The sequence below is a fragment of the Pisolithus orientalis genome (genome assembly GCF_024613125.1).
Source record: "Pisolithus orientalis strain OTSU chromosome Unknown F5J12scaffold_54, whole genome shotgun sequence".
NCBI classification, from domain to species: domain Eukaryota; kingdom Fungi; phylum Basidiomycota; class Agaricomycetes; order Boletales; family Pisolithaceae; genus Pisolithus; species Pisolithus orientalis.
The window spans coordinates 168557-182985 of NW_026260835.1; the positions used below are offsets into that span (position 1 = coordinate 168557).

General features: G+C 47.3%; 2 protein-coding genes across 2 annotated transcripts; both read right to left on the reverse strand.

The window, feature by feature from the left end:
• Positions 1–565: 565 nt before the first annotated feature.
• F5J12DRAFT_786334 (uncharacterized protein) lies at positions 566–2456 on the reverse strand (the record flags this gene model as incomplete). The annotated part of the gene is made up of 8 exons (XM_051743420.1): positions 566–655; positions 739–816; positions 1064–1102; positions 1220–1381; positions 1474–1598; positions 1672–1746; positions 1802–2275; positions 2330–2456. 8 exons carry the CDS (start codon positions 2454–2456, stop codon positions 566–568), a joined length of 1170 nt encoding a protein of 389 aa, XP_051595479.1.
• A 600-nt stretch (positions 2457–3056) lies between these two features.
• F5J12DRAFT_786335 (uncharacterized protein) lies at positions 3057–3987 on the reverse strand (the record flags this gene model as incomplete). The annotated part of the gene is made up of 5 exons (XM_051743421.1): positions 3057–3185; positions 3291–3497; positions 3521–3544; positions 3715–3840; positions 3901–3987. The coding sequence occupies 5 exons, from the start codon at positions 3985–3987 to the stop codon at positions 3057–3059; spliced, it is 573 nt and encodes a 190-aa protein (XP_051595480.1).
• Between the last annotated feature and the right edge of the window lie 10442 nt (positions 3988–14429).

Here is a 14429-nt window from a genome sequence, read left to right on the forward strand (position 1 = left end):
AGGGATATCAATGGACAGGATCCATGGTATGACATGCTGGTAACCATGGGTGACTACCTGCCCTTGGACTTTGTCATTCCAATGTTGAATCTGTGGCTGTGCTACAACCCAGGGATGATCATTGCATTTTCAGGTTCAGCATTGGAGCATGGGGTGGGAGCTGTAGATAGTGACAGAGCATGCCTGGCATACTACATGCATGCCAATGTACATCAGTTGGTGCACATTCCCATGTGTCAATCACCATGGATGGACAACCTACTACCTAGACCAGTTGCAACTGGAGAACTGTTGATTTGAAGCTGCAAAATTTAATGTAAGACTTAGTAGGCAATGTGGATCTCATATTTTATTAGGATATGCTGGCTCTTGAACTTTGGATGGGTGGTGTTGCCAGGATTTTGCAAATGGGCAGGTGCTTTGACATCATAGATTGGGCAGGTACTCAGAGCTAAAGGGTGTGCATCATAAACTGCAACAAAAGTAAACCTACTCAGGCCATCATGCAGATGGGTGGGGGTTCAGACATCATGTGAGTGGGTGGTATCTCATACATGATTGACATTCACAGTGATGTATATACAACCAACTCCACAGTCAAAAACATGTAAACTATTGAAGCAGCATGCCCAACAACCCATGCAATGCCCACCACCTAGCATAGAAATGGTCAATTTGTCAACCCTGACTGTTGATAACATTAGCATATTTCCAAATATTTTCAATGCAGTAGTTTACCTGCTCCTTGATATGGCCATCAAGATGGTCTGCAATTGGCACCTCAGGCAATGGCCATAAGCCCTGGGCCATCATCAACTATTTGCAGCAACGAGAATAAGTGGCATACCTTAAAAAAATCCCAGGCTGCAGAAAACAATCCCTTTCCTTGCAATCTTTGGGAATCTGCTGTGTATTACTCAGAATGATATAGCCACCAAGGGAATGCAAAGCCAGAATTGGGATCAGCTGTGTGTGGGGTCCAATGCAGGATGATGGTGCTGATATCATCAATTATGCAAAATGTGCTAAGGGGAATTAGCTGCATTTGATCATGGAAGCTAACCTCATCATCTTGGTGTCTGAGGTACTGCATGGTAGCATGCTGGGAGGGGAGGAGTATAACTGGCATGCAACACTGTCACTGGAATCAAGCTATTAAGCTGATTCTGAAGGAATTATATATCAGTCCCACATTGTGAAAAATTGATGTAAAACCTACCAAGTCCATTGCTAGGTTTGCAAACCAATGCATGGGCCATCCTGCAATATTGGCAGTCTGCTTCAGATGTACAGAGGCCACCTCAATCTGGCATGCCATGTAGAGGATACCCATCTCTACCACAGACTGGCAAGATGGGTGTGATTGGCTGGCAATGAATGGCTTGGGACAATTTTCAAAGGCAGAATGCAGATAATGAACAACTTCCATCAAATTGAGCATATTGACAAGTTGAAGGCCCTAAGAGGCTGCACCATACTGGTCCCTTTCAGCTGTGCCCAATGCTCTTGCAATGGCATTTGCAGCACACACAAGGTGCCTATTGAGGTTGGATTGAACAGTGTGTCACTGGGAGTGGTGTGTCTGTGGTAGTGAGATACTGTGGCATGTAAGGTGTGCAGGACTAAAATTATCAATGTCAATGGTGTATCAGATTAAGCTCATGCCCATACCTTGATCACAATGTGGAACAGGTGCCAATCCCCATTGTTCCATTTGAAGAGATTGCTGTGTAGATGGAAGTTCACCTACATAATCAATGGATATCACCGATCACATGAATAGAACCAAATAAATGCTCACCATTGCATATTTCTTTGAAAAGATCCCTCATCTCTGATTGTTTGGGCATGCCAAAAGTCAAATGGTTTGTGCCATTGTCCTTATCCACTGCCAAGTCAGAAGAATTGACAGGTACATTTGAAATGAGTGGGGGAGGTGTTGGTTCCCTCATATCCTGCAATTGAGCAAGCAGGTTAGTTGGAGAATTGGGTTGACAAGATTGGTCCCTTGGATTTGATGATTCACAGGTGATGGGCAGAGGAGACAGTTCCTGCACATTCTGCAAGTCTTCCAGAAAATCAACCTGCATAGTAATATCTTGTGCAGGTGTTGAAGACCCATCCATCCTGTTTAATTTCTCATGTGTGACTGGTGGTGCCAATGGTTCCCATGCATTCAGCAATTGCTTGAGTAGATCCACATTCATACCATCTGCTGGGGGAGCAGTTGGCTCCCTTTCCTGCAGGAACTGATCCAGCAAGCTTTTGCATGAATCTATAGTGAAAGAACATTTGTTGTTGAGCTTGGAGAGAAATCATGTTCACTCACTGGCTGCAATATCCATGTTTGACCCTGCCATATCCACCCTTCCACTTGAGACAATTGGTGGAGGGGTTGGCTCTTGCAACTCATGCAATTGTACTAGCATCTCCTCCAGATTTTTGGACTGCTTCATGTGGGAGCTAGATCGCCTTGGCTTGATTGGTCTTACATTAGCTGTGGATGGCTTAGGTTGCTGGATCCAACAATGATGACTACCTCACCTTGATGACAGAAACAAACTTGGTGGGACTGTTCAGTGGACATATTTGATGATGATGGGTTCACTGATAGGTCAATGATCAATCAAGATTTAAACTTGTAGGAACAATGGCATGAATATCATTCACACTGTGGGAAGCAAGGTTGGACAATGGCAGACAGAGCCATATTTGGTTCAGCAAGGTTGGAAGATGGAGCCAAATTTTGGGTAACAGCAATACATGGGAGATGAGCAGCAATATCTCCCTATATAGATAGCTACCAGTCGCTTCCACATGGCCAATATGTAGACCTGTCCCACTCAGCTCTCTGCTCAATTGTCCTGCTCAACTGTCCTGCTTAACTATCCCTCTCTCTGATATCAAAGATGCCTCTCACAACCACCATGGTGTCATGAGCTACTGTACATGCCATACACTTGTATTCTAATGTGTCACACTAGGCTAAGCCCTCTATAGACCATACATGAGTTCCAAAAAAGGTTTCTGCTCTGACTGTTTGAGGGATTTGACAACTACTTCTGCTTCTGATTGTTGCCTGTTTGCTTGTGCAATCTCTGTGCATCAGGAGATAGAACATCTGCATCTGGCCTTGCAGGGGACCTTTCTGACATGAGGTGACTTCCAGGTGCTCCCAGGGACACCTTGTTTCATGTTCACAGATGCTGCATTGGTGGTCACAGATCCATTATGATTGGACTTGGACAAGTATTTGGCCCCAGGTCGACATCGATTCATGTCTGGCTCACTTGATTCTGACAGAGCCTGCTTAATATACAGTGCAAACTTGTTAGCCATAACAGCTGATTCAACATGACTGAACTTGCCTTGTGTGTGCACTTCAGGGCAGATTTCAGCTTTCCACCTTTTTTTCTGCTTGTTGACCCCTCCTCAGTTGGGTGGTCAGTGAAAAGAATGCTCTCCAATCCATCTTCATCTGCATATTCTGAGTGGTCCTGTAGTTCAGTTGTGTACTCACTCCCTGAGTGCAGATCAGGGTTTGCTGTGAATACAAGTTACAGCAGGAAGCTCACTATTCAGGGATGTTGCTGATTTCTTTGAATTGGATAGGGTGGGCAAATAAGTGTCTTCATCAGCTTCATCATTAGAATCATGGCCATTGCTTTCCCTCCCATTATCATCAGTTAGTGCTTTATTTCATGGATGATGCACCAGGGTCTTTGCATGGGCTGGAGGTGCAGAGAGCTGCTCAATATGGGAACCATCAGCTGGTGGGGGATTTGAGTGGGAATGAGAAGGGAATGGTGTCTTGGCATGGTTTTGCCTCCCACCAGATACCTGAAGACCAGAATCACATTAGTGCTGATCTGTCATGCATGAAAATCACATATGGCACACCTTTTTAGTGGAGGGACCATCTGTTCCAACATCACTTGCCTCAGCCTTGCCATGATCATCCAAACTGTCATCCATGCTGTCATCCATGCTATCATCCACCACTCCCTCTTCCTGTGCTTTACCCTTTCCCTTGACATATATCCTTCCAGGATTCTTTTTGCATTTGGGGGCAGGTGTCTTTTGGTATTTCTACTGCCTCACAACCTGGAGGGGTGCCAAAGTTCTATCCACTGGTGGCTGCAGCTTGTCAAGTCTGGGCCTACTCTGACCAACTCTGACACTGGATGAGGTCCAGGGAGAGGTTCAGAAGCAAGTCTGATGGAAAGAGCAGAACTCCAACTGGCAGAGTGTGAGCAGGAATGAAATCTGCTGAGGTAAGGGCAGAGTGAAGTGAGGGCATTGGGTAGTAAAACTTCCTAGACAATCAATGAAGGGTAGATGGAGGACATACAAACAGGTAACATAGAACATCCAGAAAAGGAAACAGTCCAGGCACTGGACCATACAGTGCATGTGCTGTGGAGTACCTGACTGTGAGCTGTCAAGGAGGAGTCCAAAGGTAGTCACATGACTCCTCAGAGAATGGTCCATTTGGTCCAGTAGGAGAGCAGTACAAGTCTGACAGCAGTCAGAGCAGAGATGGTTCATAACTGACAGAAGTTGGGTGGAGTTGGTGCAGAGTGAGTGAATGACCAGTGGAAGAGGGTGCAGAGTGAGTAAGGACCTAGAGTGAATGTGTGGTTATGACAGTGCCCCCCCCCTTAGGGCCTGAACCCCTGAAGGCTGCATGTATGGGACAGGATCAACACGAGTTGATCATTTGAAACCATTTTGATGCCTCGAGGATAATGGCTTTAGCTGCAGTGGAGCTCTGTCAGAGTTCAAAGTACCACTTAAAAGACACGTGTCAGGATACTGAACCTTTGTCCTTTCCTCCCATCATCATGCCTTCCCAGCACCAGAGCAAAACCCCCAACCAACCCCTGGCCATGTCTGTGACTACTCCCAAGTTGTGGATGAAGAGCTGGTTGTCCTGACTGACAACTCCACCAACACTGAGTGAGAGAAGTCCATGGAGAAGGTGTGCCAATGAGAGGAGGCCAAGTGGAGGGAGAAAGAGTGCAAGGCCAAGCATGAGGAGGCCAAGAGGTGGAAGGCAGAAGAAGAGAGACTGGAGGCAGAGTGGAGGAAGAGAGCAGAGGAGGAAGAGGAGGCTCGAAGGAAGAAGGCAGCAGAGGAGGAGGCAGAAAGACAGAGGCAGAGGGCCCAGGCCAGATGGGATGAGGCCACACAAAGGTGAGTGGTGGAGTACCATGAGTCAGGCGGAACTGACTTGCAGCCTCATTTTTCTTAGACTATGTGGCATGGTGTATGACATCAACACTGCCCAGAGGGTCCCAGGGACCTCTGTGGTGGTCACCATGACCAGGTGGCCCCCCTGCACTTGCTGTGTAGCGAGTCTGATGGCAGGACAGTGTGAACCAGGACAAGGCAAGACCAGGGCCTGCATGCCCTGCCACAAGAAGAAAAAGGTGTGTAGCTGGATGAGGGAGGATGTGGTGGTGGGACCATCATGGAAGAGAGTGGGAACAGGGAGTTCCTGAGGGGAGAAGAAGAAGAAGCTGTGAGGGAAGGGGAAGGAGAGAGCAACAGAGACAGAAGAGGTGGATGATGAGTGGGAGGTAGGTGGAGAAGATGAGGAGGAGCCAGAGACACTGTGCAAGGAACCCTCAGGAGCGGGGGCCTCCTCCTGGTGGGTGGAGCAGGAGTGGGAGCAGCAGCTGCAGGCCATGGAGAGGTATGCAGAGGCACACAAGAAGGCTGCGACTGCCTTCAAGAGGATGGCAAGGGCAGCAGAGCAGATGGTGGAGGCTGCAGAGTGGACAGCCCATGAGTGGGGGCTGTACTGCGAGTGGGCAGAATGGGCAGAGATGAGGAGGAGGGAGGATGTGCACAAGGCCAGGATGGCTGAGTTCAAGCATGCAGGAGGAGGATGGAAAAGGCCTCAGTCAGAGGTGGCAGAAGACAGGAACAAGGAAGTGGATGAGGGCATGGAGGGGGACAATGAGGAGGAGGAGGAAGTCAGAGGAGAGCAGGGAGGTGGTGGAGAACAAGCAATGGAAGAGTAGGGTAGTTTTCTTTTTTATTTTATTTTTTATTTTATTTTAGTTTGTATGTTTTTGTACTACTATGAAATAGACTTGTAACCTTGTTTGTGATTCTGAGAAGTGAAACAGATAAGTGGAGAAAACTCTAAAGTACTTAAGGTAGTTCAGTAAGGGGCAGAGCTGGCCCATGGAGGAAGGTTGTACAGGCAGAGTACTATGGTGGAGGTTGACATGGGCCAGGTTTGTGCAGATATCGTTTGTGGAAAGCAGAGACTATGTTGGAAGTGTGACCTAGTTCAGTTGCAAGCAACCAAGAGGTTTCTTCATCAGTGTTCTCATAACCAGCCCAGCAGACTAGATACAGGAGTTGACAGTGGCAGTGATGGTGGTCCACCTTAGAGTCAAGTATCTCCAATACCTCATACTCAAGGTCACCATCAACATCCACTGGTGGAGGCAGAGGTTGTTGTTGGTTTGGGAAAGGGTTAGCCACTGCAGCTTCCAGTTGTGAGACATGGAAGACAGATGTACCAAGTGCATAGAATCAGGGAGCTTAAGGGTGACAGAGTGCATACCTGGCCTGGCCAAGATGGTGAATGGACCTAGGTACTTTTTGGAGAGTTTTTCTGAAGGATGAGTGGAGTGGAAGTACTTGGCTTTGATGTAGGCTTGCTCTCCAACCTTAAACCCAGGTGGAGGTATGCATCTGGCATCCACTGGACCCTGATAGCACTGCTGAGCAGCAGACATTTCAGAGTGGAGGAAGTCATGAAGGGCAGAGAGCTCAATGACATAGTCATGAGCCCTTGGAGAGGTGAAGTCTTGGTCAGGGACCACAGACAGGTTTGGGTGGTATCCTTTGTTAGTGAAGAAGGGAGAAGCCCCAGTTGCCACACTTGGTGCATTGTTGAAAGCAAACTCTGCTAGAGGTAACAGCTCAGCCCAGTTGTCTTGTTGGTAGTTGCAGTAGACACAAAGGTACTGCTCAAGGGTCTGGTTCATTTGCTCGGTCTGGCCATTGCCTTCTGGGTGGTAACCTAAAGTGAAGTGAAGATGCATATCAAGGGCCTCTCCTAGAGAGTGGAAGAAGTGTGAGATGAACTCAGGACCTCTGTCAGAGGTGACATTAGCTGGCACTCTGTGCTTGGAGAAGACATGGGTAAGGAAGAGCTTAGTGAGTTTGGCAGAGGTGATGGAGTCATGGGTGGGGATGAACACTGCTTGCTTTGAGAGGCAGTCCACTACCACAAGTATGGCAGAGTAGCCATCAGAGTTGGGGAGGTGTTCAATGAAGTCCATGGAGATGGAGTTCCAAGGTCTCTCTGGGACAGGGAGTTGCTTCAGTAGACCATAAGGGTGGTGACATGGAGTTTTGCTCTGTCCACAGGTGGTGCAGGACCTGACATATTCTTTCACATCAGAGTGGAGGTTAGGCCACACATAGTCCCTGTGGACAAGTTCTAGGGTGTGGTTTTGCCCAAAATGGCCTGCTAGAGGATGGTCATGCTTGAACTGAAGCACTCAAAGGTGGAGGTCATCAATGTCAGGGACAAAGATGCAACCATCAAGGTGGAGTAGACCATCGGAGTCCAGGGACCACTGAGGCTTAGTCAGAGTTGGAAGATGGCTGGCAGAGACAGGGTCAGATGGTAGGGTGGAGGTGATGTCAGAATGCAAGCACTCAACATCGAAGACCATGGCAGTGCAGAGCACAGGTGCCATGAGGGTAGTGGTACAGAGGGACAACACAAGTTGCTCCTGTGTAAAACATAGGGTGGAGATTGTGAGGATTTACCTGTGCATAGTCCCTATCCCCCCCTTTTGGGTAGATGTCCCATCATCATGTGAGTGCATCAGGTTTGGCTCCCAGGTGGCCAGGTCAGAAGCAGATGGAAAGGTTAAACTGTGAAAGGTACTCTGACCAGTGGGCCTGTCAATGAGTGAGGACCTTAGAGGTGGAGAAATACTCAAGGTTTTTGTAGTCTGTCACCACGTCAACAGGTAAGGCAGAACCTTACAGGTAATGCCGCTAATGGCAGAAAGCCTCAAAGATAGCCAACAGCTCCTTGTCATTGGTATCATAGTTGAGTTCTGGCATGACCATGGTGCAGGAGTAGAAAGCAACTGGGTGGAGTTCACCATCAGAGCAGGTGATTGACAAAACACCAGCAATGGCATAGTCAGAGGTGTCGGTTTCAACTGTAAGCAGAGCGTCAGGAACCCAGTGTGTGAGGACAGGAGCAGAGCTGAAGGCATCCTTCAGGTGGAGGAAGGTGGAGTGACACTCCTTGGAAAAGTTCCAAGGAGCACCCTTTCGCATGAGGCAAGTGAGCAGAATGATGATGTCGGAGTAGTTGTTAATGAATCATCTGTAGAAGTTTGCAAAGTCAAGGAAAGACTGGATGTCTTGCACCTTCTGTGGCTCAGGCCAGTTGTGGACTGCCTGAACCTTCTCAGTGGACATGGTGAGACTGGAGGGAGAAAGAACATAACCAAGGTACTCGATGGAGTTGGAGTGAAACTCGCACTTCTCCAGCTTGGCATAAAGACCATGCTTTTGAAGGTGGCAGAGTACCTCTTTTACATGTTTGCAGTGCAACTCCACATCCTGTGAATAAACTAGGATGTCATCAAGGTATACCATGATGCAGACATTGAGCATGTCTGCAAAGATGCTATTAATGAATCACTGGAAAGCTGCAGGCATGTTAGTCAGACTGAATGGCATTACTCACCACTTGTAAGAACCATAACGAGTGCAGAAAGCCATTTTCCATTCATCTCCATCTGCAATGCGGACCAGATGATAGGCATGGTGGAGGTTGATCTTGGTATAGACTTTAGCACAGCTTGGGGAGTCAAGTAGGTTGGAGATGAGCGGCAGCAGATAGTGATCTTCTTTTGTGATTTTATTGAGTCCTCAATAGTCTACACAGAGGCAGAGTGAACTGTCCTTCTTCTTTACAAAGAGGACAGGGGCACCATGAGCAGAGGTGGACTGTTTGATGAAACTGTAGCCAAGGTGCTCATCAATGAAGGTGCAGAGAGCTTCAAGCTCTGGCAGAGACAGAGAGTAGATCATGCCAATGGGCAGAGAAGCTCCTTCCTCAATGAGCAGTGTGGTGGAAATTCAGTAGCCTTGTCTTTACTAAAGATGTTGGCAAACTCATGATACTCAGGAGGGACTGAGGAGAGGTCAGGAGGTGGAGAGGAAGCAGAGGACACATGAAGCTTCACATCATCAGCAGAGAGCTGTAAGTGGAACTGTCTAGAGCCAGGGAGAGCACAGGCTCTGACATATGCAGCAGCATTGATGAGTGAGATGAGCAGAGCAGAGAGCAGCAAGTCTGTTGGAGGTGCAGATGGAACTGCAGATGGAGTGGGGGGTATCAGATCTGGAGCAGGGGTTGCAGTGGAAGGTGACAAAGGTGCCCAGGGTGTCAGCATTCCCTGTAATGATGGTTTGAATGACATACTGCCCAGTACCCAGTCAATCAATGGATTGAAGTGGGTGAGCCAGTTGTGTCCTAATACCAGTGAACATGAAGAATCCAATGGAGTAACATAAAATGAAACAGAGTTGACATTGCTGGAAGGAAAGAATTGGGACTGGAGAGAGTGGACATGTTGAGTTGGATGTCTGGTTGTGCACAGTTGGGATCAATGCTTCCTCCAGGCTATGTGAGCTCCCTGGAGGAGTGGACTAATTTTTTGGCTCTGCCTTCTCCATGGGCAGAGGAGGCAGAGTTCCAGCCATAGCTGCACAGGCTTTGGCTGCATGAGAGGTAGACTTGGGACAGTCCTTAGCAGAGTGGCCAGCCTCACCACAGAAGAGGCAGAGGTTGTTCTTCATCCTACACTGGCATTCAGCAGAGGTGAGTTTGCCATCCTTGCCCAGAAGATGGGCAATATCAGACTTGGGCAGATCTTTCTGCTTGCCCTTACCCTTGGCATTGGACTTCAGAGCAGAGGCAGAGGACAATGATTTAGACTTGTTGTCAGAGCTGGAAGGCTGTGACTTGTCAGTGGCAGACTTGGTGGTGTGTGAGATCTCTGCTTTATGCTCCCAGTAGTGCACATCAATGTTCTGAGCAAGTTCACAGAGTTGTGCAAGGGTAGAAGGTTTTCCTATGCAAGCAATCTCATCCTTGATGTGGTCTGGAAGTCCACTATAAAAGCAGTGGCAGAGTGCACCAACACTGTAGTCCTTGACCTGTGAAGCCCAGCAATTGAACTCCATGACATATTTGGTAATCTGAGAGCTATCCTTCATAGTAAGGTTCTTGAGTTGTTGGATGGCATCTGCTATGGCATCATGCAGGCTGAAATTAGTTGTGAGCTCTTGTAAGAACTCATGATAGTCATCCATCCAGAGTGGGCAGTCATAATTGTCAGGGTTTAGTAGGTCTGGATCAAACCAAGCCAGGGCTATACCCTTAAGATAAGACTGAGCAAAGGTAACCTTCGCTCTGTTGGAGCAGAACACACAGCAGTGGTCCTGGAAGTTCAGCTCACATTGTACAAGGAACTCACAGAGTTTCTTAGGGTCAGAGCTGTCAAAAGTGTCAGGTTTGTGGACTTTGGTTTTCAGAGCAGAGTCCCCAGTGCATGAACTAGACTGCACAAGCACATGGACAGCTCTAGCAAGAGCCATGAGGGGATCATCTGGCAGCTCAGCCAGGTCTTTGGGGATATCCCCATCACTGCTGCCCCTGCCATCAGGATCACCATCAGGGTCATCAGGGTCGGGTCCATCATCTCAGTTATGAGGAGATGGAGTATGGAAAGTGGTTGGATGGAGGTCAGAGCGACCAGCTTGTGGAGTGCTTTTGCTTTCAGTGCAAGAGCAGCATTGAGTGGAGAATGATTGGAACTGTTCAACAACAGAAGGGAGTCAATGCAGATTAGCTAGTGCAACAGTGAGGTTCTCAGTGACCTCTCTTTGGGATTGAGCCTGAGTTCTCATAATGGTGTAAGTTTTTCGGAAGACAGAAAACGAGATCATACAAGTGTGAGTACAAATATACTGTCAAGTCCGGGCCTACTCTGACCAACTCTGATGCTGGATGAGGTCCAGGGAGAGGTTCAGAAGCAAGTCTGATGGAAAGAGCAGAACTCCAACTGGCAGAGTGTTGGCAGGAATGAAATCCACTGAGGTAAGGGCATCAGGTTTAGCTCATGCACTACCCCCTTGCACAATCTCAGCCCTCATATTTCAGAGGGGGAGTACAGATGGACAGTTGGAGGTAACTCTGACAGGCAGAAGATGGAGACAGAGGGAGTAGGAACTAAGTCAATATTCATACTGAAGAACAGCAGAGTATGATACATGCTTTTATACTACTATGGAGGTACAGTAATCGGAATCAGCACTGACATATGGAGACTTGTAAAATTTCAAGTAAAACTTCCTAGATGATGAATAAAGGGTAGATGGAGGACATACAAACAGGTAACATAGAACATCCAGAAAAGGAAACAGTCCAGGTGCTGGACCATATGGTGCACATGCTGCAGAGTACCTGACTGTGAGCTGTCAGGGAGGAGTCCAAAGGTAGTCACATGACTCCTCAGAGAATGGTCCATTGTCACACACTGAAGGTGTTTGGTGAGGTGGACATGGATACAGCTGATGAATGGAGATGAAGACCATAGCCCTCATGCAAAGAAGGACAGCCAGAAATGTTGGCAGTCATCCCTTGCACAAGAACAAGTCATCAGTGCCAGAGAAAAGGAAAGGGAGCAAGTTAAGCACTGGCTAAAATTCTTAAGCACCCATGTATGGCATTCTGGTTTTTGACATATCTCTGCCATTTCTGCAGGTACCGAGACCATTCTCACACTCACTTGTAGTGCTCAGCCATGCAATCTTACCTTCCAAGATTGGAAAGGATTTGCACACTCCACATGTTTCTACAGAACTCCCTCCAAAAGACACTCATTTTGCTAAATTCTTCTGATATGGCCACCTCTACATCAATCATTTTGCTTGTCCCCTTTGCTAGGGACCATGGCTACATATATCTACCAGGAGTTCCTACCAGCTTCTGTCCTGAAGCATCCTGGTACATCCCACCCTTGTCTGTGCCCTCTCAGCCCATCCAGCTTGGACAGTGTGTTCTTTTTGTCAGTATGACCTCTAGGAGGATGTTCTTTGGTCACCTCAGGTCTGTCATTCGCTTGGAAAGGTCTTATGTGGTCATTTCAGTCTCTCCAGTCCAAGAAGCATATGGATCCTTCCTCCCTGCTCCCTGCAATGTCTTCATACTGGTCTCGTCCATCATTCTTCCAAGATTGTGACAGCTACAGTATAATCTACTGTTCTCCACTCTCCCTGATTGCATCCATGATGAGTATGATGCACATCTTGCCTCCTTGTTGCAAGATACAGCAGAAGACACTCCCCCTTCATCCTCTCTTCCAACAGAGCCTTGTTCATGAAGTTTTTATTTGCTTCACTGAGAGGATGGTTTGGGGGGGAAGGTTGTGATCCCCTATGCTCCTGTCACCCCACAGACCCCCAAAGCTTGACCCCTGTTGACATCTGACTCACCCTGTCTACTTTTGGATGTACTATATCAGCATCAGATCAGTGCTGCCTCTCTGTCATCCCACCTTGGCCTAGAAGTGATCTCTTCAACATGTGACATGCACAGCCTCCCCCTAATGCGATTCCAGTGTGCTTTCCCAGTTCCTAACATTACTTGACTCATACTTTGACGTTCTGACTGTCTTTGACTCACCTATTGCCAATACTTACCAATCTTTTGACTTTGCTTACTGATTCATCACCTTTTGGCTTGCTAATGCTTACCAATGCTTACCAATGCTTTCCAAGACAATTACCCATTGCTTACATTCCTTACTCATCAGTTACCAATCACTTACCAAGTGTTTGCACCTTGTTTTCCAAGGGCAACACCCCTGTACTGTATATAAATCACTGTACTTAGATAGCAAAAAAAAAAGAAGATGTCAGAGAGCCCCTCTTGCTTGCATTTTATCATCACTCAGTAATTCATTCAGCAGCTTCAATAGTTGAGATTTTATTAAGGGTCTAACTATCATCTACTTTGCTTATCCTTGTCTATCATCAATATACTTCACTCCAAGCCCTCCCTGAGCTCAGTGCAGCTTAGGACATTGAATTAAGCCACCATCCATCCTTCTGTAGGCTGAAAGCAGTCTACCCTATCACTTTCTATTGCATTCTTGCTCCCTCTTTGTCAGGAGCACCTCCAACCCTCAGCACTTGTCCTTGAGTGTTGTAGCTTGCAAAAAACCACCCAAATCAAAGGTTCTACCATCTAGGTACTGCATAGGCACACCACCACTCACTCTTTTTGTCTTTTGTGTTGGTTTTGGTTGGTTTTCACCACTGAACCACACTTTGACTCACACCATTTGGTCTGGTAGGAGAGCAGTACAAGTCTGACAGCAGTTGGAGTGGAGATGGTTTGTAACCAACAGAAGTTGGGCAGAGTTGGTGTGGAGTGAGTGAATGACCAGTGGAAGAGGGTGTGGAGTGAGTAAGGACCTAGAGTGAATGCATGGTTATGACACAGCTCACCAGATCAATCAATCCATTTCTGAAATCCAAACACATCATATGGATGGGATTCCTGTTGCTTGTGCCAAAAGGACAGCAGCTGGGTAGCTGTTGTCATCCAGATGTGACTTGGGTCATGGTCAAAGGTAAATCCTTCAGGAAGATGGCAGGCTGCTATCATTTCTGCTTGATGATGACCAAAATTCTTGAACAGCACTGCTGACAAGGGATTTCTGCATGCTAATCCTGATAGCACTCATCAGAGATTGAGGACACTAAATACTCTGGACATTCACAGTAGTGAGCAGTCACAAATCCACAAACCATTTATTGTAGTTGGTCCTGGCTAAGGCCCATGATTTCTCCTATCCAAATCTCTCCATCAGCATTTTTCACCAATTTCATGGAGTCAACCTTGCCCATCCTCATTGCTTTGGCTGCTGTCTTTTTCTGAGCATGTTCAGGACTTGACTTGCCATCATGCTTGGGTGGTGTTCCTGGCTCCTCAAATGTTTCCCCAAGGTACTCTCACCAGCTTCCTTCCAGTGTGCAGACATCATTGAAGGGGATCCCATCTGCAATTTCATTATTGAAGTCCATACTGTCATTGCATGAGTCTTACCTAGGCCTAGAGGAGAATATGGTGGACTCATGTGCATGCCTGTATAGTTCCCTCCTCATTTTTCCACCCAGCCATACACACTATGTGCATTCCACAATACTTCCACATCTCCATTGCAAAGTTTTGGACATACTTGTACCCATACTTGGCTGCATTCCTGGGAACCAGGATAAATTGAAGACTGGGAAGTTGACCTCATACAATCACACCTTGCTTTTGTCTCTGGCATGGGGCCTTCCCACCCATTCCA